The 25,851-nt window shown below is 43.1% G+C and overlaps 1 protein-coding gene across 1 annotated transcript in view; it reads left to right on the forward strand.

Annotated features, from left to right (window-relative positions):
* Nucleotides 1–25,851, forward strand: part of ILDR2 (immunoglobulin like domain containing receptor 2) — a 61,490-nt gene that overhangs the window by 29,387 nt on the left and 6,252 nt on the right. Inside the window, exons 4-9 of the mRNA XM_025394641.1 lie at nucleotides 5,804–5,860; nucleotides 8,593–8,739; nucleotides 9,852–10,028; nucleotides 18,195–18,308; nucleotides 22,455–22,671; nucleotides 23,897–24,569. Coding sequence (XP_025250426.1) covers nucleotides 5,804–5,860; nucleotides 8,593–8,739; nucleotides 9,852–10,028; nucleotides 18,195–18,308; nucleotides 22,455–22,671; nucleotides 23,897–24,569 — 1,385 coding nt within the window. The remainder of the gene's footprint in view (nucleotides 1–5,803; nucleotides 5,861–8,592; nucleotides 8,740–9,851; nucleotides 10,029–18,194; nucleotides 18,309–22,454; nucleotides 22,672–23,896; nucleotides 24,570–25,851) is intronic.

Genomic DNA, 25,851 nt, shown 5'->3' on the forward strand with positions numbered 1-25,851 from the left:
GTCCTGAACAGAAAGTTCATCTGTATAGTGTATTGACAAACCCTAGGAGGACTCCAGCTTAGTAAGTTTAAAGAAATGGAGATAACTCTGCTATCAGCAGTGGTGTCATAAAGATAAAGGAAATGTTATACTTCCTTTCCCTAAGTTCCAATGCATTAAACAATGTGTTATCAAGTGATTGAGTAAGCAGGTTCTGAAAACAAGTTTGTCCTAAATCCTGAACTTCTGTACCTTCCATTGCAACTTTGGAGGCTTAGAAATGATTAGACCTTGGATTTAAGTTTTAAGAGTAGAGACCAAAACAGTCTTTTTGGCTGAAATTTTTATGTGTATTATATCTCTGTAATGACTTCCTGAAAAATACACTAGGCTGGTGATTCTCAGCTCCTTGGTGTGGGGTAGGGTGGTGCCTCTCTCTCCTTAGATAGCAAGATGGCATTTGGGGATATTCCAGTGACTGGAGAATGCTCCTGGCATTCTTCCCTGAGTTCAGAAGTGCTAAACATTCTGCAGTATATAGAATAATGCTGCATGAAGAAATGAATAGTTCTTTCATATTTTCATTAAAAGCCTACTTCCACCCGAGGTTGTTAAAGTCACTATAATGAGCAGCAAATCAGAAGTCCAGCTAGAAACCCTGCTTACTGAACAAGGGGGTTTGCTACTGGAAACACTTCAAGTTCCTGATGGATGGGTGAGGTGCCTCCTCACGCTAGGCTTCTGGAGATGCCAAGCATAGAGCATAGTCCCTGCTCTGGAGGGGTTTCCATCTTGCTAGGGGAGGCACATGTAAAAGTAAAGGCACACTGCAGCCACGAGATAAGTGCTTTAGTGCAGGCATGTGCAGTGGTCCTAGGGAGCATGGATGAGGAAGCTCCTTCTTAGTGCAGCATTGTTACAGGGCTCTGTCAGAACATATCTCAGTCTTGTGGACTCTATGTGATAAGGAATTGAACAAAGCAGTTCAAATGCTTATCTGAGCAAAGAAAGTAAGTAAAGTTTGCTTTGAGGGGGCTAACCTACCAAGAAAAAGGTGTAAAAAAAACTTGGGGAAATGCCACTAGGACATGATTTGTTGTGAAATGTGCAAAGATAATGTTCTGAGTAGAAGTGGGAAACCAGGCAAGGACTAGGTCTCTAGGGAAAGGTCCCATGACCAGACAGAACCTGATGTCAAAAATGCAAAGAAGGCTGATGAAAATTAATTTGGTGGGAAGATTTAATAGGTCTTGCAGCACAGAAGCAGATAACTAAAGCTGAGTTCTGTCTGAGCTAGACTGTGAGCCTCTCAAGTGTCTCAAGGGAACACATCTTGTCCCCTGTGTCTCCATCTAGCTAAATATAAATTTCTTTGTTGAATGAATGAATGAATGATGAATGAATAAATGAGGGACATTCCAACCGTGAGCTGGTTTGCAGGAATGTGTACAAAGAGTTCAGTTGAGGATAACTTCAGCAGTGGCAGTGGCAGAAAACAACTGAAATGGGGAATTTTATAGGTAAGATAGGTAAGTTATTTTATTCACAATGCATGTTTCTATCCTGATCATTTAATCCAAAGCGTGTGAATGTGTTTAGCTCTAGAGTTTGTGACAGTATGATATGAAACTGGCACTTGTGTGTGTGTGCATGTACAAAGTATTAGTATGCCTGATTCGTTTGGTCTATTCATGTGGAAATTTCTTAAAAGTAATGGATTCTGCAAGGTTTGGGGAAAACTGTTGGAGTGCTTACATAAAAACTGTATTTTCCACTGATAGTTTGTGCTGTGGTTTGAAAAGAGTAAATGTGGCCTTCTATTTGCAGGGCTTGCTTTCCATCCTTTCCTCAGACATTAAAGTGACTTGTAATTGCCACTCTTAAACTGAATCCTGGAAGAATGATAGTGATTCACAAGTGTTGGTAAAGTGCTGCTGAAATCTGGGATGTATTTACTGCAATTGTTTAGACTCTCTAAGATCAGGCCTTCATTGATTATGATAGAAGAAAAGATAAAACATTTCTAACTAGCAATAGCATTTTTTAAGAACTGTTAGGGAAGAAACTGGAAGTGGAATATTTTCAGAAATATAAGATTCCAGCATAAATCCACTTTTAAAAATGCCTTTAGCTCCAATAAAATATAAGTAATGGTGTAAAACTATAGAGCTTTGCACTGTCTCTGCTGTTGACATGATATATTGGTATTGTCTGCTCTCCCAAAATTCCTACTATGTTTTGAATTCTGAAGATATTTAATTTCGCCCACTTTACTGCACATATCACCTACACTACCCTGCGGCTAACACTACACAGGTGCATTATGGGAAGCCTTCACCTTCTGAAGCATCAGCTATTGACTGTTGCTTCAGGGAGAATGAGAAGCTTGATGTATGTCTTCCTGTTGGAGTGACAAGCTTTGTGAATCACCTGTCCATATGTCTGATACACCCTTTCCTTATTTTAATTTTTTCAATAATAAAAGTAAAAAAGTCTAAAGTAAAAAATAATGCAAGTTCCTTCATTGTTCTTCCATGATGTCCATTCTAGCTCCCTAGAAGTAAGAAAGGCTAGCAATTTGGTGCGTAATACTATTGTTTCCAATTTTAATTTGAACATAGGTGACTAGATCTTGTATTTACTATCATTCTGTGTGTGGAAATAATGTTAGAACACCCTCAAGGTAACCTAAACAGCCTGTGGGGAAATGCAGCTTTGTGTTTTACCATCCCATAAATTTATCTGTGTGTGTATACCCTTCAGAGGTTGCAAACTCATGATTTCTGGGCTCTATACAGCCTGCAGACGTATTGTGTATGGCTCACCCAGTGTTTTAAAAATAATTGATTGCCAACATTTGAAAATCAAGATATTTCACATAAAATCTGGGGCCTGGAAAATATTGAAAAACAGGATGATCTGAAACACTGAAGACACATTTCTATGGGGGCACAAGTGGCTAGGGGTGACTAGTAGCAGCCTCCTAATAACATCTCTAGCTACTCCCTGTTGTATTACATCTGGCCAGCTGTACTCATTTGTATTACCTGCTGGTCCCCATAGACATTTGAGTTTTTAACTCCAATCACCGAGTATCAGATTTGGGAACTAAAAGTTATATAAGTAGAATGACCATATAATTAATTGTCCAAACTAGAATGCTTTGAGAGTAAAAAGGGGTGCTATTAAAAATTACACCTGGACCATAGGCATAATCTACAACTGTCCTAGACAAACTAAGTTAGATGGTCTTTCTGTTTATAAACTACTCTATTCAACCCCTTCATTTTACTAATGAAAAAACTGAGACCCTGAAAGGGAAAGTAATTTGCCTGTAGTAATCACCAAGTGAGGTAATGATAAAGTTGCCCTAAGTACTCTGACTCCCAGTCCACTGCTTTTTCCAGTATAACATGCTTTATATAATATGTATGAGCACCACATCCTCCTTGAATGTATGAATTTTTATAGTTAATTATCACAGTCAGTTTGCTATGAGAGCCCACAAATTGGTAGCTTATATCATCAATGACATTTCTATCATGAATTTAAGTAATGATTTGGACCATAGCATATCCAGAGATGTTTAAAACATTGGTAGTCTTGAGAAGTGGAGAGTAAACACTAACAAAGTTTCTGATTTTACAAGATACACCAAGATACATATTTACAAGTGCTAATTATGCAGATTGAAAAAAACACAATAAAAATCCACCATCAAGTACATATCTGATAACTGGATTTTTAAAAATCAGTATATATTGACTTCTTGATCATTGATTGTTGCCTGGTCTCTAAGAAATCTCCAGGAGTCCAAATTCCCAAATCTTTGACTAGCTGTTTATTACCTTGTTGAGTTTCCAAGAGATATTTTTATAGATAACACTCAGAGGAGACCAATGCATGCTGTCTCTTAATCACTTTCTCAAACTTTGGCCCCAAATCTGTACTAGTTTCCTACGCTAGGGAACTGCATAAGCCTTAGGGGCACCTCTTAGTCTTTTATGAAGGCTTAGGTCAAAGACTAGCCTGAGAAGACACCTTTTTCCAATGTCCCACTTGACTCCTACTTGTCCTTCCAAGAGACCTTGCAAGCAGCAGAGCCATCTTACCACGTCAGCTGCATGAGATGGAGGACAGAAAAAAGGAAGCTGTATTTGCCAAAGCCAAAAGCAGAATTGGCCTAAGTCACCCATCCCATACTTCCTTACCTTGGAATATACTCTGGTCCCCATTATTTTTTTAAACATGGGACCATCACCCACATAGACTAGGACACATGTTACCACACTGGCCTTGTAGAGTTGAGGAGAGCCAAAAAAAAAAGTGAGCAAAGACCCTTCTACTCCACTCACTAAATCTTGCCCCAGCTCCGGAATACTCCCCTAGTGTCCTGGAGGAGCCCCTTTTCCTTTGACCTTTGTCAGAGCTTCTTTTCTGTGGGTGGCTTGATAGAGGAAGGGACAAGTGACCAACCATGACTTTAGATTTAAAATATGAACCACACACATGAGTAACCTTTTCTCTAATGCACCTCAACAAACTTTAATATGAAGGAGTTGTTTTATAAATGAGCCATATCTATATGCATGAAAGAGATTGCCAGAGCTGTGCTGTCCAATAGCAACATGTGTCTACTATGTTCTTGAAATGGCAATATTTTGGTGATAGTTACATAAGCTAAAAATAGTATCACATTAATTTCCTTTGTTTCTTTTTACTTTTTATCGTACTGCCTAGAAAAACTAAAATTATCCACATTGCTTGCATTATATTTCTGTTGGATGGTGCTGTTCTAGAGGTATATGTCAGGTACCTAAATGAAGTAGAATTTAGTTGCATGTTTAGGTGCTGCAGTGACATTTCACCATCATCACAAGTCTGAAAGGAGGGAAATTTGCTAGTTGTTTACAGTACTACTAGTTTATTAGCAAGGCTTCAGTGTGGTAGAGATATAATATCAGGGGAAGAAGTTCATAACAGGACTTCACCTTGATATGAGAACATGATGAAAGCATTCATCATGTCTTTCTGTAAATCAGTCTAGTTTTAAAATGGACTAATCTGCTCTCTTACATCTTCCAGCCTCTTGTTTCCTGCACAGCTCTTTGCTTCCCAGAGCCCCTGAGGGGCACCTGTTCCAACTCCAGCTTTTAAGTTTCTCTGCCATATTATGCAGAAGGCACTTGGGTCCATATAATGCCAGCTGTGGGTGCCATATGGAAAAGCCATACCATCCACATATGTACAGTGTATTTCAGAAGCCAGAAGGAGTGTAGAGGAATGTGTAACTGATCTAGTTTTATCTTTCCCTTGCCTATGAAAATTTTAATCATTGAAATATCTTTAGGCCACAAATAGAATCATGTAGTGAGATAATTCTGAGTTAAAACCAAATATGTACTTTTGTTTTTATATGGACATAGGACTGTGTATGGATGTATGAAAATGTAGATTGAACATTTGGATACAGACGGGCTTGACTTTCCAACGAAGTGTATGGAGACGGATGTATAAATGAATGGAGATAGTGTATGTCAGTCTGCTCAAGCAGAGATTTTCTCCTCCTATAAATAGTTGGAGAGAAAGTTCTGTTTCTGCTTCCGCTTAGTTTAGGTGCAGAGTTCACTTAGATGGCTGCCGGAGATTGAGAGAGAAAGTCATTCTCTTGTCTCAGCCTAGCTTTGGTGATGTGCTTCTCATACCACAAAGAGCATGCACTAATGGCCCCACGTATGGATGGTACCAACTGGAACCAGGCTTTAGGCTATGTTTTCCTTTGGAATAACCACTTTCCTTCTTCTTTTCCTTCCACTTCTTCTAGGCAGGACAGGGCTGCTTGCTGATCTCTTGCCCAGTTTTGCTGTGGAGATTATGCCAGGTATTCGGTCATTTAACTCTTTATTTGCTTGATTTGCTGTTATTCCATCTGTTTTGCTTCTGCATTAGTCACTAATTGCTTCTTTAATTTATTTCCACATTTGTCTGTATGTCTCTGATCTTTTCCAGGATTAACTAAACCCACTGGAAGGACTTTTAAATTGCATTTCTTCTGTTACTAGGCCTTAAAAGAATAATGATAATTAAAAATAGGTTGAGATGGCAACCCAGTCCTTCAGTGTCAGGCATGCAGGCTCTTTGGCAATCTCCATGCCCATTTCAGTATTTCAGCTGTACCCATATATGTAAAAGTATTTTTAATAGAATCAGTATTTATCTGCCTTCCTTATTTCCTAAGTTATATGTTTACCGATTCATTATTGTACAACCATGTTACTCTGAATTGCCTTTTATAACATCATCAAACTTTTTTTCAAACCTTAGGAAAGCTATGTACCCCTCCTCCCTTGAAAAATACACATTTGCAGACCTACATCACTTTGTACACAATTTCAGGGACTTACTAGTCCCTTTGAGTCCCTACAGGTCCACAGACAATATGTGAAGGACATCTGGGACAAATATGCATCTCTGTCTTTTTATGTACCTTCAGTTGAATCCACCATCCTAGACAAGCCAACATCAGTTTGGTGCACCTTTATGGTCTGCAGTTGAGGGAGGCACAGAGAGGAGCAAGAATGAACTGTGGGGAAGAACATATCTAAACTCAAACAGTAGGAAAAGGGATGATTTAGTCTTGTCTTGGAGGGTTTCTGCCAGAGTTTTAAGAGCAACAGAGATACAGAATATCCCTGGGTATTGGTTTTTAGCTTAATTCAAATTTTTAAAAACATCCAGAGTCTTCACCATTGAGCTTCATGAATTATTCTTCTATGAATTCTAGTCCCTTTCCATTAGGTGACCAACCCAAACACAGACATTCTTTTTACTGATGTTGCTCCCAAGGACACAAATGTATGCCTTTTTGTAATCCCTTTATCCAGAATTCCCTCCATTTGTGAGCATTTGTTCATCACAAAAACAATGTTACATTGCAGTGCTTGAAACTAGCTGTTACATCTCCCAGGCTGTTACATCTCCCAGTCTCAAGAAAGGGTTACTGTGTTTTTCCTAGCTGGCCATACAGGACTAAATTTCCCTCCCTTTGATTCCAAGAATCCTTTCACAGATAATATTATTTTGTTTCTCACATATAACTTTCCAATCTTATCCTTGACTGCTTGACCCAAGTTGTAGCCACCACTGCATACAGCTCATCTAAACCTAAGAGCTCATATCTATCTCAGGCTACATTACATTATTGTGTTGTTACTAAGGCTTAGGCCAAATCTTCTGCTATCGATTGTCCTTGGCATGAATGCTCTCCAGGCCACTCCAGCCAGGCACAAGGCCTTCCCATTCAAATTAAGAATGTATTTCAGAAAGATTAGTGAGGAGGGACATTCAGGAAACATGTTGTTTGTTTCCTCTAAACAAAGTCATTTTGTTAACCATTATTATACAACCCATTATTTAATAAAAATATCAAGCTCCCAGCTGAATGTCCATTTAATTGAAGGAATATTTAGTAATCAAAATCTAAGAAAAACAATGTGTGCTTGAGGTTCATTTGCAAAGGGATTTGGGATAGATGGCTTTTAACCAAAATGAATTGCTTTAGTCTTTTTGGCTTTTAAAGGAAAGCATGGCTCTCCCCAGTCTGTCCAGGTCTGCAGGGGGAAGTTGGGTCCTGTAGCCAAGTCTCTAAAGTATGATACTGAGACAAGTCACCTGAGGGCCATAGTCATTTTTATCTAAGCCACTTGCAACTTGTTTCCTTTCTTTTAATCTTTTGGATGGGCAAATGAAATGGAATTCACATTCAGCTTCTGGCAGAGCTGTGAAAGAGGCAGAGTTAACAAACATACCCAGATATACATGTCAGCCTTGCCATTTATCCAAGCTCAGAGCCACTTGAGCCCTTGGCTAGGTTGGCTGCCTAGTATGGACAGCTTGAGTGTGATCAAACCAAACTCATTATCTGTTCATGGGGACAGTGTCTTCTCTACGGAGGCCATGTCTGTAGTTTTCTCTAGCCATGGACTATTGTCTTGGTATAAGCAAAAGGTTTGGATCTCAGCACTGGTGCTGAGTACAGGAAAGGTGTTCTAGGGGCAATCAGCAGGGAAAGCAGGTGAATACATTATATAAGGGGCCTGGAACCACCTAACTATAAATTACATCTAGACCCCTAGACATAGAGACCGTTTCCTCAGGACTTAGACTTTTATAGAGAGGATTAACTTGACAAAAAAAAAAATAAGTATTCACAGAACCCACCACTTCATAGCCCAGCAGACAAGGTTCTCCCTCCCCCCAACCAGGATTCTTTCAGCTCTGGTCCCATCCTGGTTCTGATGCTACAGTCAGTAGTGTAAATCCTTTCCCCAGTATAGGACTCTGAAATCCCCACATTGTTTTGTGCCGATTATTACATGTGCCCAGTGTAACGTAGAAAACCTTCTTCCCTCTTCTCCATTCCCCTGGACTGAGGGTCTGCACTTCTCACTCTCAGAGTTCCTCTTGAGTGTTGGGTCTCTGTCTCCTGTTAAGAGATGCTTTCTTCCCTAGGTCCCCCCTCTTCTCCCCCTTTCACTGGGAGATGCCAATCAGAGTGCACCTGCCCTGGAGGTGGGCTGCCTCGAGTGTGGATTTCTTTGTGCATCCTTCCAGAGTGGGTGTTTGTTGGCCTGGTGCTCCTGGGCGTCTTCCTCTTCTTCGTCCTGGTGGGGATCTGCTGGTGCCAGTGCTGCCCTCACAGCTGCTGCTGCTATGTCCGCTGTCCATGCTGCCCAGAGTCCTGCTGCTGCCCTCAAGCCTGTGAGTACAGTGACCGGTGGGGAGACAGAGCAATCGAGAGAAATGTCTACCTGTGTCTGACAGCTATGTGCGCTGGGTTCTTCCTCCACCTCCTGTCCTGCCACCCCCAAGACTGGTCCATTCCAGACTCTTCTCCGCTGGATGTCCCTGGCCTCAGGGATGACCATTCTCATTTGCCTGTTCACCTACGTACACCTGTCCACAATTCTTATCCATACCTATCACTCCATGCATTTGGAATTCTCATGGACACTATTGATAAAATGGAAGGACAGGTTTGGCGTGGTGTGGTTGTGGGGTAAAGCTGTTCCCTCTCCCTGAGGCATTCAAACTAGAGGAAACCTTCTCTGGTCATTCCTTTCCCATGCAGAGAACCTCCTTTTTATATAAGAAGAGTGTGCAAACTGTGGCCTTTGGGCACCCACCCTGCCACAGATTTATTTTATGTACTCCCATGATGACATGGGCTACAATAGGGCCTAGTTCTCATTTGAGGAGTCACAATTTTTACCTTACTGGCCAAGACCATATAGACATTAAGTTTGGTACCCCTCCATAAACCAAACACGTCTTGAAAGAGAGAGGTACACCAGGTATCTTTAGTATCTTCAGGAATAAAGCAGTTTCTAGGAAGAATCAAGTTATTTGCTCTGCTTTTGAAATCACAGAGCAGGGACCATGTGCAAGCCCATTACTTGCTTTCCTTCTCAAGACAAAGTTCAGGATCCTCCTTGAAGCAGCCCTGGGCAGTCCGTGTGCTAGGCTGCCTCCAGAGGGGCCGAGGCAGCCTCCAGACAGTGTGGGGAAGAGTGGGCTGCTGCCGTCACTGGGGATCCTGCTGTGACAGCTCCCAGAACCACTTAATTACTTACTTGCCAGGTACTAAACACAGTAATTCCTTATGTCGTTGCTGTTTGGTGGAGCTGGAGGAGTCCAAGGGAGTGGGGGACAGTGATTCTGATTAATCAGTTCAGTTCTAGGAGAACAAACACTCACACATGCACATACACACATACAGGAGCTCCCTGAAGTGCATCCTCAGGGATTTTTGGTGTGAGGGTTGTGGAGGGTGGGACAACATAATCTCTCTTGCTCTTGATCTCCCTCCACAGTGTATGAAGCAGGGAAAGCAGCAAAGGCCGGGTACCCTCCCTCTGTCTCCGGTGTCCCTGGCCCTTACTCCATCCCCTCTGTCCCTTTGGGAGGAGCCCCCTCATCTGGCATGCTGATGGACAAGCCGCATCCACCTCCCTTGGCACCAAGTGACTCCACTGGAGGAAGCCACAGTGGTAAATGTAGTTCCAGACTGCCCTGCCCCATGCTTGTTCTCGGGCCCCCATAGTGGTTCCTTGTTGTTAAGAACAGTCAGTTCAGTGATGTGTCTTTGGAAAATAGTTTTCTCCACTCCAGAAATGGGATCCTTCCAGCTATGTCAGATATCTTTTGGGGTACATGTCATGCTTTCCAAGGGCTACAGGACGTTGCTGACCCCTGCCTTCTCCCTAGGCTCCTCAATTACTAAAACTGTAAGAAAAGAGACAAGGTATCCCTTGAATGTTGATTATTCAGTTAGCAAATAGTTGTTTCATCCCTACCTACGGGAGTCCACTAGTACTGTGAGGGCCTGCAAGAAGTGTAGGACATGGTTTCTCTGACAAGCAGCATGGCCTGGTCAAGGAGAGAATGGACCTTTATTAGGACAATCAGATGCTAAAGAGTATGCTAAAGACCATCAGTTCAAAGAAGAAAGAGCTGGACTGGTTACAGAATCTTCAGGGAAGAGGTGAAATTTGAGCTGGGCATAGAGGAATGAATAGGATTTAGGAAAGCACATTCAGGGGATACTGAGCACCCGAAGTGGGAAGGTCAGCGTGATGAAATCCCAGAGCTGGGAGAACACAGTGTGAGTATGTGACAGTGTCCAGTTTGTCAGATTGACTGGAAGAAGGTAGAAGGATATGATGGAGCCAGATTGGGAAGGGCCTTGAAACCCCTCCAGAAGATCTGGGACTTGGTGTGAGAGCCACTGTGGGCAGACTCCTAAGGGCAGAGGTGGTACCATGACAAAGGGAGTGGCAAGTGGGAGACAGTAGAGCCAGAGAACATGAGCTAAGGTGTGTTTGAAGTGGTTGAGATATGTGAGCATCTAGATTATGATGGAGACAATGGAAGTGAAATGTGTGGGTAAAGCTGAGAGACACTTTGAAAGAAATAATGAGATATTAGGGAATGAAGGAAAAGGAGGCTTTAGGATGACCCCAAGTTGTCTAGATCATAGATCATAGATGGAATTGAAATAAGTAGTAAGGAGAGCTGATTTAGTTGAAGGTTACCCCCATTTGAGGCACTATTAACTTGTGGTTATAGGCAGGGGTAGGTAGGAGGTATAGGTGGAGGGACAGGGTAGGGTGGAGAGCTGGAGGGGCATTAAAATATAGCTCTTCTGGAGGCATTTGAACAGGATTACAGGGTAGTGAAGGTTAGGATTGTATGTGCTATACATTTAGAAGGTGATTTTTAAATCCCTAGATGTAGATGAGCTGCTAGGGTTGGTAAAACAGACATTTCTTCCCTGGAGGTATCTGGACTGCCTCTATTGTGAAGTGAGGAAGGGTATCTAGCCCACCTAATGAGCTGCCAGTGCCTGATTGTAGAATGAGTGGATATCCTCAGCGAGTAATTAGGATTTGTATTTTTCTCTCCCAGGAGCTATCAGTAGAATTCTGACATCTGATACAGAATGAGTCACAGACTGAGAAGTAAAAGTTAATGATCAGTGACACACAGGGAATTAGAGAAATAAAGACAATGTAGTCCATTTCCATGAAAGATGAAGTGGGCAAAAGAGATATTAGTGGAACTTATACTCTTTATTTGCCTTTTTTCTAATCTTTCTTCCCACCAGAATCCTTTCCCCCTTATTTTTTATTTAATGAGTTATCTAACAAAACTGTTCTTATATTCACAGAATAGCAAATACTTGCTCTCTCTCGTTTTCTATCTTTCCCCAGTTTCTCTTCATTGCAGTTCAACCATTTTGGTCTCATTCTGCCATACTAACCAATTGTAATTAGAAGTGGCATTAAAATAGGAAAGTATATTATTTCACATAACAAGAAATGTCAAGGTAAGGTAATTCCAGGATTGGTTAATAGAACAGTTCAGGTAGCAGCCCTGAAGGACCCAGTTTCTTCTGTCTTTTGTTCTGTTATCCTGAGCACATCCCCTATCCTCCTCAGCTGGCTCACCTCATGATCTCTTGATGACTGCATAGTTCCGGGTAATTAAGCACATTCAGAGATTGAAAATGGTATTCTCTTCCTTGTACCACTTTTTTCAAGAGCGAGAAAAACTTTTCCAGCAGACTTTCCCTTTTAGTTTTATCAGCAAGAATTGGGCTCATGCCACAAACAAAATTGGCTTGGACTACTCAAGACTCACCTCTTAGGCCTAAACAACTGTTTACTTCGGAAGTGAACAAAATCAGGGTTCTGTTAGCAAGGAAAAAGAGGAAGGGTGGTGATCAGTGTCACCGCAGCTAGTCTGGCCCATGCTGTCATGGTCTGGCTGGTGGAGCCAGGACAGTCTTCATGATCCTCACCAGGCACGCTTCTGTACTCATGGTCCCATGGGGAGTGTTAGTGATGGTGTTTGGCTAGTCCTCCTTTAGCCAAGGTGGCTGATGCCAGTGTTCCATGTAGATTATTCTTTAAAGAACATTACAAATGTTAAGAAATGTTAATTTACAAAAATGTCAGTTTAGCCTATTTTATATTTATATGCTACTTAAATTTTAGGGTAATTATTTCACAACACTAATTTTTCAGATTACCTTTGTACACAATAGTCTTTTGAACACTGTGTGGTTGAAAAGGGCATCTTTGATGAACTATATATAGTATAGCCAGTTGGTTCCCGAATGGAAGAGGTAAGAGGCACTCTAGTTCCTTCTCACATTCTTCATGGCAGCTGCTTGAGACCTTGTTACCACGCAAGAAGACTGCCTGCTTCTGTACTGCTCTGGATCCATCCCTTTCAGCTTTGTCAAGGCTCTCTCTTTGTTGAATACCCACACTCCGCCCTGTTCCCACCTCACATCTCCATTCTTTTCTTCTTTAGTGACTCCTTCCTGTCAGCATTCAAAATATGCTAAAGTCTCTCCCATTAAAATACAACAATTCACAAAAATCCTGTGGTCCTCAGATGTTGCTTTCCTGTCCCTTTACTCTTCTTCACAGCCAAACTCCTTGAAAGAGTTTTGAATATTAAATGTTTCCTTTCCCTCTGCTGTTACCAACTCCCAGCTCCCTTCCATCTTGTTATTGCTTTCACCACTCCAGAAACCAGCTCTTGCTAAGATTGTCTGATTGCTAAATTTAATGGATGCTTTTCAATTATTACTTCCCTTGACTTCTCAAAAGCATTTGCCACTCTGAGGCGCTCATCTTCCTTTGCCTTTCTCAGTACTGTAGCTTGTAATTTTTCTTACCTATCTCTGTGTATGCTGGGTGTTCTTCCACTGTGCATCCTCCAGATGTTCCTGTTTTGTTTGAGGTCCTCTCCCTGGGAAACCTTATTCACTCCTGTGGCTTCAGTCATCATCTATATGCTGATGACTTCTAATCATTATCTCCAGCCTCTCTTTTGCTCCTCAATACCATATATCCAACTGTCTTCTGGATCTCTCCACCTGGGTGTTTTGTAGGCATTTCAACCTCAGCCCCTAGGAAATTGAATTAATCTGCTGCTTCTTCACTTTGAACCAGCTTCTACATATCTTATCTCAGTGGATGGCATTGTTGTCCACCTTTTAGCCCAAACCAGAAGCAGAGACTTCATCCTTATCACTTCCTTCTCCCCCACTTCCATCCCTCATCAATCACCAAGTCCTTTAGATTGTAACTCAAAATAACCTTGAGTTAGTTTCTTTTCCTCCATCTCTACTGAAACTGTCCTAGTCCTTGCTGCCATTACCTCCCACCTTGCCTAACACAATTATCTCCCACCTGGTCCTTCCACAGCTACTCTGCTTTGCTCTAATCCATTTTGTTTCCACATCTACCTGTCCTCCACCCATTCTTCATGCAAAAGAATTGAGTAGGCAAGTAGGGTTTTGAAATGTCATTTTCAAAATTAATAAGGATGTGTATCTATATATATGCCTACTGTATGTACACAGAGAATATGCAAATTTTAAGAATCACTTCTCCCACAGCTGAGCTGCTGTCACCTTGGGGGTGGAATCTGGCAGCTGTTCCATCATCCATAAACAGCTTTACTTAGCTTATTAAGATAGGACAGGAAGAACAAGGCTATATCCATGAGTATCTGCCTCAGAGACTTCTTTTGCAAGTTTTACAAGTTGGATTTTGGCTGTAATGGGGAAATTAGCTGAAAACTTCCTAAGCCTTAATTGGGTCAAAAGTTTCAGCGAAAATCCTTCAGCAATAAGAATTTTTAAAATTATAGTTTGGCATCAAAGTGAATATCCCAATATCCCCTCTCCGGTAAAATTGAAGTTGGCAAGGCTAATAAATTAGAGGAGGTGAAGTATGTATGAAGAGCCACAGCAACCACAGGACTTGGGCCAGACTGAACTTGAAAACAGATAAATCATCCATCAATCTTAAACTGAAACATCACTGGGGAAAAAAAAGTCACTTTCCAAATATGCTGAACTTTGGCCAATAGTCTAGGACATTTCTTGTTAAATACTCTAGGACATTTCTTGTTAAAACATCACCATGTGTCCCAGAGAGTTCTCTGATCTTCAGACAAATTACAGATAAAAATCAATTTGACACCATGCTATTTGCTTTCAAATCAAGAAAAATTTAATGAATGCCTACAAATTTTACCTGCCCACAAGGAATTTACAGTCTACCAGGTGGTTGCTGGGGCTTGTAAGTGGAAATAAAAGAGTAAGTAATACAAGGCAGTATATTATAAGATTGATCCATGATGCCAGCTCAGAAAGGAAAATCTCATCCTTGGAGAGGAGGGACCAGGAAAGGTTTTCTGGTGTTTCATATGCTCTTCAGAATATATGTGACATAGAGCCAGATTCTACCAGGATCAGAGAATAGTTTAGTATATTTGAACTTGTAGCTTATCATTTTTTAAAAGTCCAATAGCTTTTAAAAGGAGGGTTGCCCAGGTTTTTAACTACTGAAACCAAATGGATGATACTCCTAAAGTCACAAGATCAATACGTTGCCTCCGTCTTTTTTGACAAATTAGAGGAATTTAGATTTCTGAAGTCATGGCTGCTGTGACTAAGAAGTCAAGGCTGAAAGTATCTGGTACAGTGGAGTTTCCTTATAATGCCAGTACTGAAGGCAAAACCATCATCTTCATTTGAGGCTATAAATGGTTACTGTAACTTTTCAGGGACATGATAACCTCTGCATACACAATCAAATCTGTATCATAATGAGGAGTGTAATTTGTTATAATGACATAGAAAACTATGCTGTAGTCCAAGTGGCAATTAACTGAGGATCCTCCAGCTGCTTCTCAGGGTAGCAGCCATCTCTCACCGACCGTCTCTCTCCACCAGGGCACAGCTGGTACATTGTTCCATGTAGCAACAACTTTATGGGCCCCCTCCCCCATTATCTCTAGCTCAGTATCACTGAATGTTTACCATAACAGTGCTTCACAAATTAGAACACCTCGATAAAACCACAGCTGCAGGTAGGGTAGGCCCTTTTCATAATGCCTACAGACCTGCTAGTTTTCCTTAAAAAATAATAATCATCATCATCATGATACTTACCTAAACTTTTCTACGATCCAAGCCTTTCCCTTCCTGGTCAAAATTCTCCAATAAACGACCCATATGGCCTCATCTGCTATATGTTATGATCTCTTATGATTTCTATCCCCAGTTTCTCCTCATTCATTCACTCATTCCTTCATTCATTACAAACACACATATTTCAAATGTCTACAATGTGCCAGGCTCTATGCTAGGTGCTAGGGATACAGAAGTGAACCTAGTCCTTGCTCTCAGGAAGTTTGCAGTCTAGAGAGGAAAACTCTGCTGAAAATGCACTTTTCAAAGAAACCATTAACCCTGCCCCGATTCTCAGGCTGACAGCAGTGCAACGAACATTTTTTAAGTTCCCCACTATGTGTAAAGCATGGTTTTAGGCACATGGAGATCTAGAACCATAAGGATTCTTTTCCTTCAAGAATCTTTGAGAAAATTGGACATTTATACAGATAACTTGAAACAAACTAGAATATATTAAGGGCCATAATAAAATTCAAACTGAATAATTTGTAAGTTAGCGAGAGAGAGAACTTTTCAAGCTATGAGAATCAAAGCCCTTTGGCTGAGGCAGTATTTGAGCAGCTCCTGATAATGACAGAGAACCCAAAGTGCTCCACTGATTTAGTCTTAGTTGTCCTCTCATCATTAAGAGATTATTTAAAGGTTGGGAAGTATTCATTGCATTTTATAGACATGAAAACTGAGTCCTAGATAGGTCACCATTTCTTTGAGGCCCCTCAATAAATAGCACAGCATGCCTACATGACGCCCAGTTCCTCACTTCCCAGACCAGAGCCTCATCCATCAGACATAACTGCCTCCAGAACAAACATAGCAGTTCCGTGGGATAATTGCATTTTAATTGAACTGTCTGTACAACTCAGTAAATGCCTCTGTAGAGATGGAAGAATGTTTAGCTTGATAAATAAAAGTATTTCTGCTAATCATTGCTTCCACGCAAGGATTATGGATCTAACCTCTGAGAGAAAGTGCCACTAAAAAGTGTGTACTGAGATTCATTAATTTTTTTTTCTAAGTAATTCCACAATTTGAGATGAATGTGGACTGCCCAGTATATTCTCATATAGAAAATCAGTGCACCTGCAAATGGGTGTGTGGGTGACTTCTGTTTTTAGTGCTTGGACTACAATTAGAGTGGTTTGGAATTTTATATTTTAATCTTCCATGTAAATAGCTTGTGTGGGAGGGCTTTGTCCGCAGCCAGGGTAACGTGGCCAGACACTAGACAGCAGGGTTTTCTCTGGATTTACATGCAGTCATATGGTTTCTTTATGGTGTTTGCCCCACTTTGGGAACAGGGAATGTTGGAGTTAGGTCACTAGCTTACATCCCATTGAAAAGTCCTGAATAGCTGGAAGATAGGACCATGCTGTGCAGACCATACAAGCCATGGCATAGCTAAAGCATTTCTTACTCTGGGCTTTCCTTCATTGTCTTTCTCACCTTTCTCTTCTTACTACCTCTCTTCCTAGACTCTAGAGAGGCAAGATGCCCAAATATGGTTAAGCTTCCATCAGACTACATGGTTCCAGCCCTGGCACTGCTAAATTTTTCCTGGGCAAGTTATGAAACCCCTCTGACCCAAAATTTTCTCAAACATAAAATGTGGTTGATAATAGTACTGTTTCAGGTGGTTCTGAGGAACAAATGTCCATGTAAAGCATTTAGCACAGTACCTAACACATTTTCAGTGCCCAGTAAGTACTGACTAATTACCATTGTTTTTCAATACCCATCCCATCATTCCCTTCTCTCTCTCGTTTTTTTCCTCTTTCTCTTATCTGTGCATTAGGCCCACTGGTATCTATCACTCTTGGGACTGGTATTGGGCTAGACTGATACTTAAGTGATATGGGGCTTAAACAGCCATTGTCTCTGACAATATGAGTGATAGGGATGTAGGAGATGTTGTTCTCTCTCCTGCTTTAGTTTTGTTTTTTATTAAGCCCTGAAAATAACAGCTGCTTGTAACCACATCGCAGCAGGTCAAATTAATCATGTCTAAAATACAGTATTCCTTTTTCTAAAAGGAAAATGCTGAAGAAATAAAATGGAACCATAATTAAAAATCCACATAGTTTGAATTTTGTTTTGTACTACTATGTATATGGTCTAGAAATTAATACTAGTTCTTATATATAACTCAGTTTAAGGAGTTTTTGCACTATCTTCCAGGCAACTTCAGGCCAACTTTGTCAAAGTCCTTGATGTTTGAGTATCTGTAAGTTACCTGTGCTCCCACAAAGTGAAGTTGGGATCCTCAGACAGTAAAGTGACACATGTCCTCAATCTAGAAAGTGGTCTTTTTTAGTGTGAATACACTCCTCCAATGGAACGCAAAAGCATTGAGAAGATGAGCGCTAAGTGGAGCTGTAGGAGGTCAACAGATAGGAAGCAGAGGTTAACAAATGACTAAAAATAGACTGTAATGGAATTTTGTTGTTGACCTTTAGGTCCTCCATTCCAGTGGCGCCATCTGATAAAGGGGATCACAGATATGGTCCCATATGTATAAATATAGATTGTTATTTCTGGGTGATTTCAACAAGAGTTGTTATAATTAGAAACCCTATTTTTTACTTGGTAAAATAAATGGAGGCCTCCTTCTCCTGATATTTTCCTTTTTCAGCTCACCTTCTTGTGCTTTTCTCAACAGTTCGCAAAGGTTACCGGATCCAGACTGACAAAGAGAGAGACTCCATGAAGGTCCTGTACTATGTTGAGAAGGAGCTGGCTCAGTTTGATCCAGCCAGAAGGATGAGAGGCAGATGTGAGCATCTGTTAGTTTTCTGTGATCTGTGCATTATGCAGGAGTTAGTATGTTAAGGGGATTTGGGGGTCACCAGACTTGGATAGCCCTGAGCTTGCAGGCTTAGAATTAACAGGGGTACTGGTGACACTACTGAAGAAAGTAGCTCTCAGTACACAGAGGGGAAAAACAGGCCTTCTGGTATGAAGAATAGAGCAATTTGGTAGCATCTTGGTTTGTGTTGGTTCTCTCCATGGGACAGTCAGTATTGCTGGGGCTGTGTTATCCTGGGGTTTGGAATGCTTTATTAAAATAGTCTTTCCCTTCTACTTCCTTTAAAATATATTCAAAGTAATGTCTTAAAATGTGGAAGCTTAAGTATCAGTTTTTTCCAACGTGAAGGGCCCTAACCTTGGACAACACAACCACCAACTCGCTGCAAGGAGGCCTCCTGAAAGTGAAAGAACAAGTCTGGCACATGAATCTGGAAAAAAGAGGTTGTCGCTTCTCAAAGATGCCAAACAACAGAGATTAACGGGCAAGCAAAGAGGCTGCTCCTCTTATCAAAAGAACTTTTTGAATACTAAGTCTGAAGTGGCCGGGCCCCAACCCTTAACTCAGCTCCAGCCCTTGGATACTTTGCAGCTGACACAGCTGATTCTTGGGGTGGATTCCAACTTATCATGTATCATGGGAGGCAACACAGGGCAGGTCCCACATGGACAAGCTCATTATCAGAGGGTGCTGGCGGGTGTGGAAGTGAGGTCATTACGCTGTCTCTTTACCCTCCTCTTCTTGGAACTAACGAGAGACTTGACGGAATTGTTGGGGAAACAGTCCCAGACTAGAGGAGCTTTATTCAGATTAAGGACAACATATTCCACCCAGTTTGCAATTCTAAATTCATCCTGTCTGCGTTGTATCCATTGCTGTATCCTCCCACCGCACGGACTATAAAAAGACCATTTCCAGATTGGAATGTCAGGAATGCAGATGTCACTGCACTTGACAAGCTAGTTGTAACAATGTTGTCATGGATCCCTGTAAGGGGCCAGAGACAGAGTGAGTCAGGGACCACAGAGGAGTCTGTGCAGGAAATCTGCGAATCTCACAGCTCAGAGAAAAAGTTAACCAGCTAAGGTTAAAACTAAAGGAAGAATTCTGGTTTAGGTGATGTCTCCTCTCTCTCTACTCGATTAAAATGGCCTCTAGGGGCTTACTGGTCATAAGGTACTCTTACAGTCGAAGGGGGTCTTAGAGATGGCCTAGGTCAACCTTTGTAGTGTGCAGATGAGGAAACAGAAACCTAGGGATGTGGTGACACAATTAGGACAAGATTCCAGCTCTTCTGATTCCCGGTCCTGTGCTCTTTCCACAAGAAACTCTTGAGCAAACTGTGGATGGCTCCATGGCTCCATTCTATTCAGAGACCACAGCCTTCTAGCTAATAGGACTTTAGAATGCTAGAGCTGGAAGGGATTCTGAGGTTGTTGAATCCGTCCCTTTCACTAAGGCAGAGAGGGAAAGTAACAGGCGCCAGTACTCACTGCCAGTGCCAGAACTGGAACCCTGATCTCCTGGAACCTGCAAGTTAATATTATTATAACTGCATAGAGATAAAATAGGAATACTGTTTACTTTGAGAAGTCCTATTCCTGAAGAACATAGTAAACCATGGGGTGAATCATGGAAGTGGGCAATCTTGAAATCTCATTATAAAATGGATCTCATGGTTTCAGGTTGGGGCAGGAGAGTAATAGATTCTGTAAGAATTGAGTCTGAGGTCCAGGCTCATGAATTTGCTAGCCAGTATGGTCCTCATTTGCTTTGCCCTTCTAAATGTGGGGGTTGTTTGGGGGATGTTTTTAGTCTGGGAAGTTCTAGGACAGGGCTCAGCAAACTATATCTCCTGGGCCAAATATATTTCACTTCCTTTTTTTTTTTTTTTTTTTTTGAGACAAGGTCTCGCTCTCTTACCCAGGCTGGAGTGCAGTGGCACAAACACAGCTCACTGCAGCCTCAACTTCCTGGGCTCAAGGGATCCTTCCACTTCAGCCTCCCCAGTAGCTGGGACCACAGGCGTATGGCACCATGCACAACTAATTTTTTTATTTTTTATAAAGATGAAGATCTTGCCATGTTGCCCAGGCTGGTCTTAAACTCCTGGGCTCAAGCAGTCTTCCCTCATTGATCTCACAAAGTGCTGGGATTTTATGGGCATGAGCCACCATGCCCAGCCCCACTTCCTATTTTTATCAATAAAGGTTTATTGGAATACAACCATGCCAATTCACTTATGTTGCATCTATGACTGCTTTCATGCTACAGTGGCAGAATTGAATAGTTGTGCCAATATGGCTTGCAAAACCTAAAATATTTACTCTCTGGCCCTTAACAAAATGAAGTTTGCTTACCCCTATCCTAGGGTTACATTATGGATGTCTGTGATATGGGGGCAGGTTGATGTTTGTGTTCAACTTGGCAGAAATTTTAGCACAACATACAACTTAGACAGTCCATCACTGTGAATAGTGAAACGTAGATCGTCCTCACTATCTAGATAAATGAAAAAAGTGAAGTATTCCCTGAAGTTTAAGGAAAGTTCTGAGCCAACAATGCTATTTTTCAGTAGGCTCATTTGGTACATTTTAAAAGCCTCTTCTGTGTGATCCCTGGGATATTGGAATTCATGGGGATCATGAGAAAGGGAAAGTTCTAGATTTTAGTAATCAATAGTATCCGAGTTATTTTCCTTAAAATAGGCATAGTCCCTTCTTTTTACATGGAAGAAAAGGTTAAAAATTAAATTATAATTAAAAATCAACTGATTGCATGATTAAACTGAATGGCATTCATGGTAAACACCGTGTCCCTGGTGAAACAGAACTAGGAGGCTGTGTTGGGAGACCCTCCCTCATCTTTGTGCAAAAATCCCCTGTTCCTCCAAGGACTCTTGGGGATAGTGAGCGGGGGAAGTAGAGGGAGTCTGAGACACATATTTCCACATCTTATCTTGGCCCCCCTCTCACTCAACAGGTAGGCCTGAAATTTGGTAAATGTTGTTTCTGATAATATTTTGAAGTTCTAATTAAAGGATTTTAGAAAACAAATGGATTCAGTTACATTGCAAATAGATTCACTAGATTTATTTTTTAAGTACAATGAAATTCAATACATTTCAAAGTTGTATAAATAAATAGTTGAGTTTTTGTTTATTTTTTTCCTTTCCAGACTGTGATTCTGGTCCTTGTTTACAACTGCTTTTGCGAAAAGCTAATCAGGCCACTTTAGGAAATCAGAAAGCTGTGACTAGATACCCCATTTATATTTTTGGGCTGGGGCTAGAGTATAAGTAGAGGCCCACAGGTATAAGTGCAGCACAACCCCCTTTTCTTCCCATATTTCCAAAATGCTGGCCTAGCCTCTCATGGACACATACCCCTGGAAAAATTTTTTGGGAGAGGGGAAGAGGTCTGCCCAAGTGCTGAAAGTAGGCTTGGTGCTACTTGAGCAGGATCTTCCAGGTTCCTAGATGAGCATGGGCTAAGGCAGTGGGTATATGGATACTAGGTACATGTTTCCCCTTGACTATTCAACTATTCTGTGGACTTCTTGCTCTCTGGGGAGGGGCACAGCCAAAGGAGGCCAGAACGCGGTGCCTCCACAGCATATGGCAGGACTGGCTTTGAAGGTCCATCTTAGGACTGAGCCAGCAGTAAGGAAGATGCTGCGATCTGTGGCTTCTGTCTCTCTTTTTCTGTTTCTGGCTTAACATGCCTAGGATAAACACAGCTCATCACAGAGTTATAAAGGAAGAAGAAAACATTTGAACAAGGATGATGATGTTACTAGGCGGAGGCCAGCAATAGAGAGCCTGAGTTCTGGAAAGCCTGCCTTAGGTGCAACAAGAACAAACTTGTTCTCCTATTCCAAGAACAGAGCATGTAGGAACCTCCCTCTCTATAAGCAAGTAGGCTTCAAACTGGAGCCAATTCCTGCTGAGCTAAGAATGCAAACACCACTAGTTCAGGTTTACAACCCACCCTGGACAGGAATGAGGAGGGAGTTTCCTGCAGCCTAGGTTCTCAGCCCTTAACAGGATTCCCTTCCTGTCGAACACAGAGTAACACATAGAAAGTTCTATGATGCTTGGTTTTGTCCCTGCAGATAACAACACCATCTCAGAACTCAGTTCCCTACATGAGGAGGACAGCAATTTCCGCCAATCTTTCCGTCAGATGAGAAGCAAACAGTTCCCTGTGTCTGGGGACTTGGAGAGCAATCCTGACTACTGGTCAGGTGTCATGGGAGGCAGCAGTGGGGCAAGCCGCGGGCCCTCAGCCATGGAGTATAACAAAGAGGATCGAGAGAGCTTCAGGCACAGGTGATGGCTGTGAGGGGCAAGTCTGGTCGGTGTGAGGGGGCAGGAGCTGGAAAGCAGGGTAGATCGGAGGCAAGGAAGATGCCATCCAGTAGTATCTCTGTCTCCCATTCCAGGTTATCCTGACACATCTCTCTTTCTACAGGATATTGAACATCTCACATTTGTCAAGACAGGGAACACTTGTGATAACATGTGTAGAAGTAATTATTCAAGATCTTTGAAATGGGTCTCCTAGACCCTTTAGTGAACATTAATATATCTCTGCCCTTCTCATATTTTTATCCTATAACCTCTAAAGAATCCTACCCATCATCTCACATCTTTTTTTTTTTTTCTTGGTAGAGACAGGTTTTTGCCATGTTGCCCAGACTGGTCTTGAACTCCTGAACTCAAGCGATCTGCCCACCTTGGCCTCCCAAAGTGCTGGGATTACAGGCGTGAGCCATCATGCCTGGCCATCTCCCTCATTTTTGATCATTTGGTATATGAAAGATAAAATGCCAAACACTTCTCTTGCATTTAATTCTCATAACTCTAAAGGGCAGCTACTATTAATGTCCCCAATTTTAAGCTGGGAAAATGGAAACTTCCAGGTGCTAAGGCACTTACCCAGGTGATGTGGCCTCCCACAATTGTGGGAGGCTAAGATTTGCTATTCCCCTTAAATAGCACCTTCACCACTCATCTGTCCTTTACCTTAAAAGACAGGCGACATTGCCTTTCCCTTACAAATTGCAAGGGTCCCTCTCCCCTCCTGCCCCAGTAGGTAAATTGGCCCTCGGCTCTAAGGGAAGAAAAGGCCTCTCTGTGTGTCACCACACATTACAGGGATTCCTGGGACCATAACTGTGTGTACTGACGACACCTGCGATGGCTTTGAGGTTGGAGACGTGTGGCTGTCAACGAGAGGTCACAACATAATGACCAGAAGGCAGCCCCACAGTGTGTTGGTATTCCATAGGACACAGAATATGTTCTGTCCACACGACTCCATTTTGATGCGTGGCACACGAGTGGGATAGACTAGGTTGCCCCCACTTGACGTTCTGGGGTGAGAGAGGAGCCTGGAATGCTTCATCCAGCCTGGAGCAGGGCTGAGGCTCGGGCTGAGGCTCAGGCCGAGGTGTCCTGAGCGCAGCCCCGGGACACGATTGGTGATGTTGGAGCTCTGCCTCGAGCTCCAGGGAGGGACTGACCGTCTGACCCACTCCTCCTCTACCTGCAGCCAGCCACGCTCCAAATCCGAGATGCTGTCACGGAAGAACTTCGCCACGGGGGTGCCGGCCGTTTCCATGGACGAGCTGGCAGCCTTCGCTGATTCCTACGGCCAGCGGCCCCGCCGGGCCGACGGCAACAGCCACGAGGCGCGGGGCGGGAGCCGCTTCGAGCGCTCGGAGTCCCGGGCGCACGGCGGCTTCTACCAGGACGACTCCCTGGAGGAGTACTACGGCCAGCGCAGCCGCAGCCGCGAGCCCCTGACCGACACCGACCGCGGCTGGGCCTTCAGCCCCGCACGCCGCAGACCCACTGAGGACGCGCACCTGCCGCGGCTCGTGAGCCGCACGCCGGGCACCGCGCCCAAATACGACCACTCGTACCTGGGCGGTGCACGGGAGCGGCAGCCGCGGCCCGAGGGCGCCAGCCGAGGCGGCAGCCTGGAGACACCGTCCAAACGGAGCGCGCAGCTCGGCCCGCGCAGCGCCTCCTACTATGCGTGGTCGCCGCCCGGCACCTACAAGGCCGGCTCGTCGCAGGACGACCAGGAGGACGCGTCAGACGACGCGCTGCCGCCCTACAGCGAGCTGGAGTTGACCCGCGGCCCATCCTACCGTGGCCGCGACCTGCCCTACCACAGCAACTCGGAGAAGAGGAGGAAAAAGGAGCCCGCCAAGAAAACCGTGAGACTGCATCTGCCTCCCCTCCTCCGAGGGGGCTGAGCGGGAGCCGCCAGGCAGGGCGGGCAGTGTCGCTGTCCCGGGGCCGGGGAGGTGGCGAGGCGGGAGGGCCCTGCCTGGAGAGGCCACAGGGGCCTGCCTGGGCGAGTTCATCCGCGGATGGTAGGCTGGGGGATTTTTCAACCTCACTCTGTCCAGAGTCAGATGAAGGAAGGAAGCAAGGGCTGGGAGAGTTGGAAAACAAGAAGAAAGTTGAAGGCATGTAGATGGTTTTACAGGGAGCATTAGGTATTTAACCAACTCGGAAGGGTTTAGTATCAGGGATTCCAGGAGCCATCACCACCACCGGCCTTTAGTGGGCTTCTGAGGTCTGTGTGCAGAATCTTCAATGCATGCTTCTATGTGCATTCCTCCCCAGCCCTGCTTGGGGCGAGGGTTTGTAACTTGCATCAGATTTTCAAGAATCCACATCCCAGAGAAGGTTAAGAGCCACTGCTGTTTGCAAAGGACAACTCATGTCTCCTCCTTTGATGTTTTATGGAGTATAAACTGTATTGTGCCCGTATATGCGAAGGAAATCCTTTGGTCCCTACCCAGTTCATTGTCTCTTTTGTAAGTGGTCTTATATAGACTTCATTATTTTCAAAATGCCAAGAGCTGCCTACTCCGTCCCACAGCCCCAAAATGGGAGCCCTCGACCTCAGAGAAACGTTGGGGGACAGTCACAAATGTCCGTTGTGTGGTACCAAGTGCCTCTGACCCCCATGCTTTGGAGATCACTCTCCAACACAACTGCTTCTCCCCCTTTGCAATTACCCCGCCTCCTTCTGTTTTATATGAATCCAAGCTGGACGTTGTCTTTAGTGTTTAGTATGGGGAGAAGGAATATGAACAGAAAAAGGTTTTGATACAATTAACCCTTCCAAAGGAATTCAGTGTATTTTATTTTTCTTTAAATAAAAAAATGCAATAACCAAAGTACTATGAGTAGGGAAGAAACTTTCAGGCGATTTCAGGTTTATGGAATACCAACCACACTTGCTGTTGTGGAGCTCTAAACATAGTAGTTATCCTAAAGGGGGTGAGAAGTTATTCTGTGACCATGGAACTAAGCCTATCAGATGTACGCTGGCTTTTGCCTCTATGAGGTTTGGGATCAACCATCACAGGTCTAATGAAAGGTTCTGAGAGTCAGGGGTACCTGGCACTGAACAGGTTGTGGACTCTGCCCAGAGAGCCATCTGTTACGGGTTGTTTTCTTTAACTAGCGTGTGGCTTAATGTTG

The sequence above is a fragment of the Theropithecus gelada genome, chromosome 1 (assembly GCF_003255815.1).
Source record: "Theropithecus gelada isolate Dixy chromosome 1, Tgel_1.0, whole genome shotgun sequence".
NCBI classification, from domain to species: domain Eukaryota; kingdom Metazoa; phylum Chordata; class Mammalia; order Primates; family Cercopithecidae; genus Theropithecus; species Theropithecus gelada.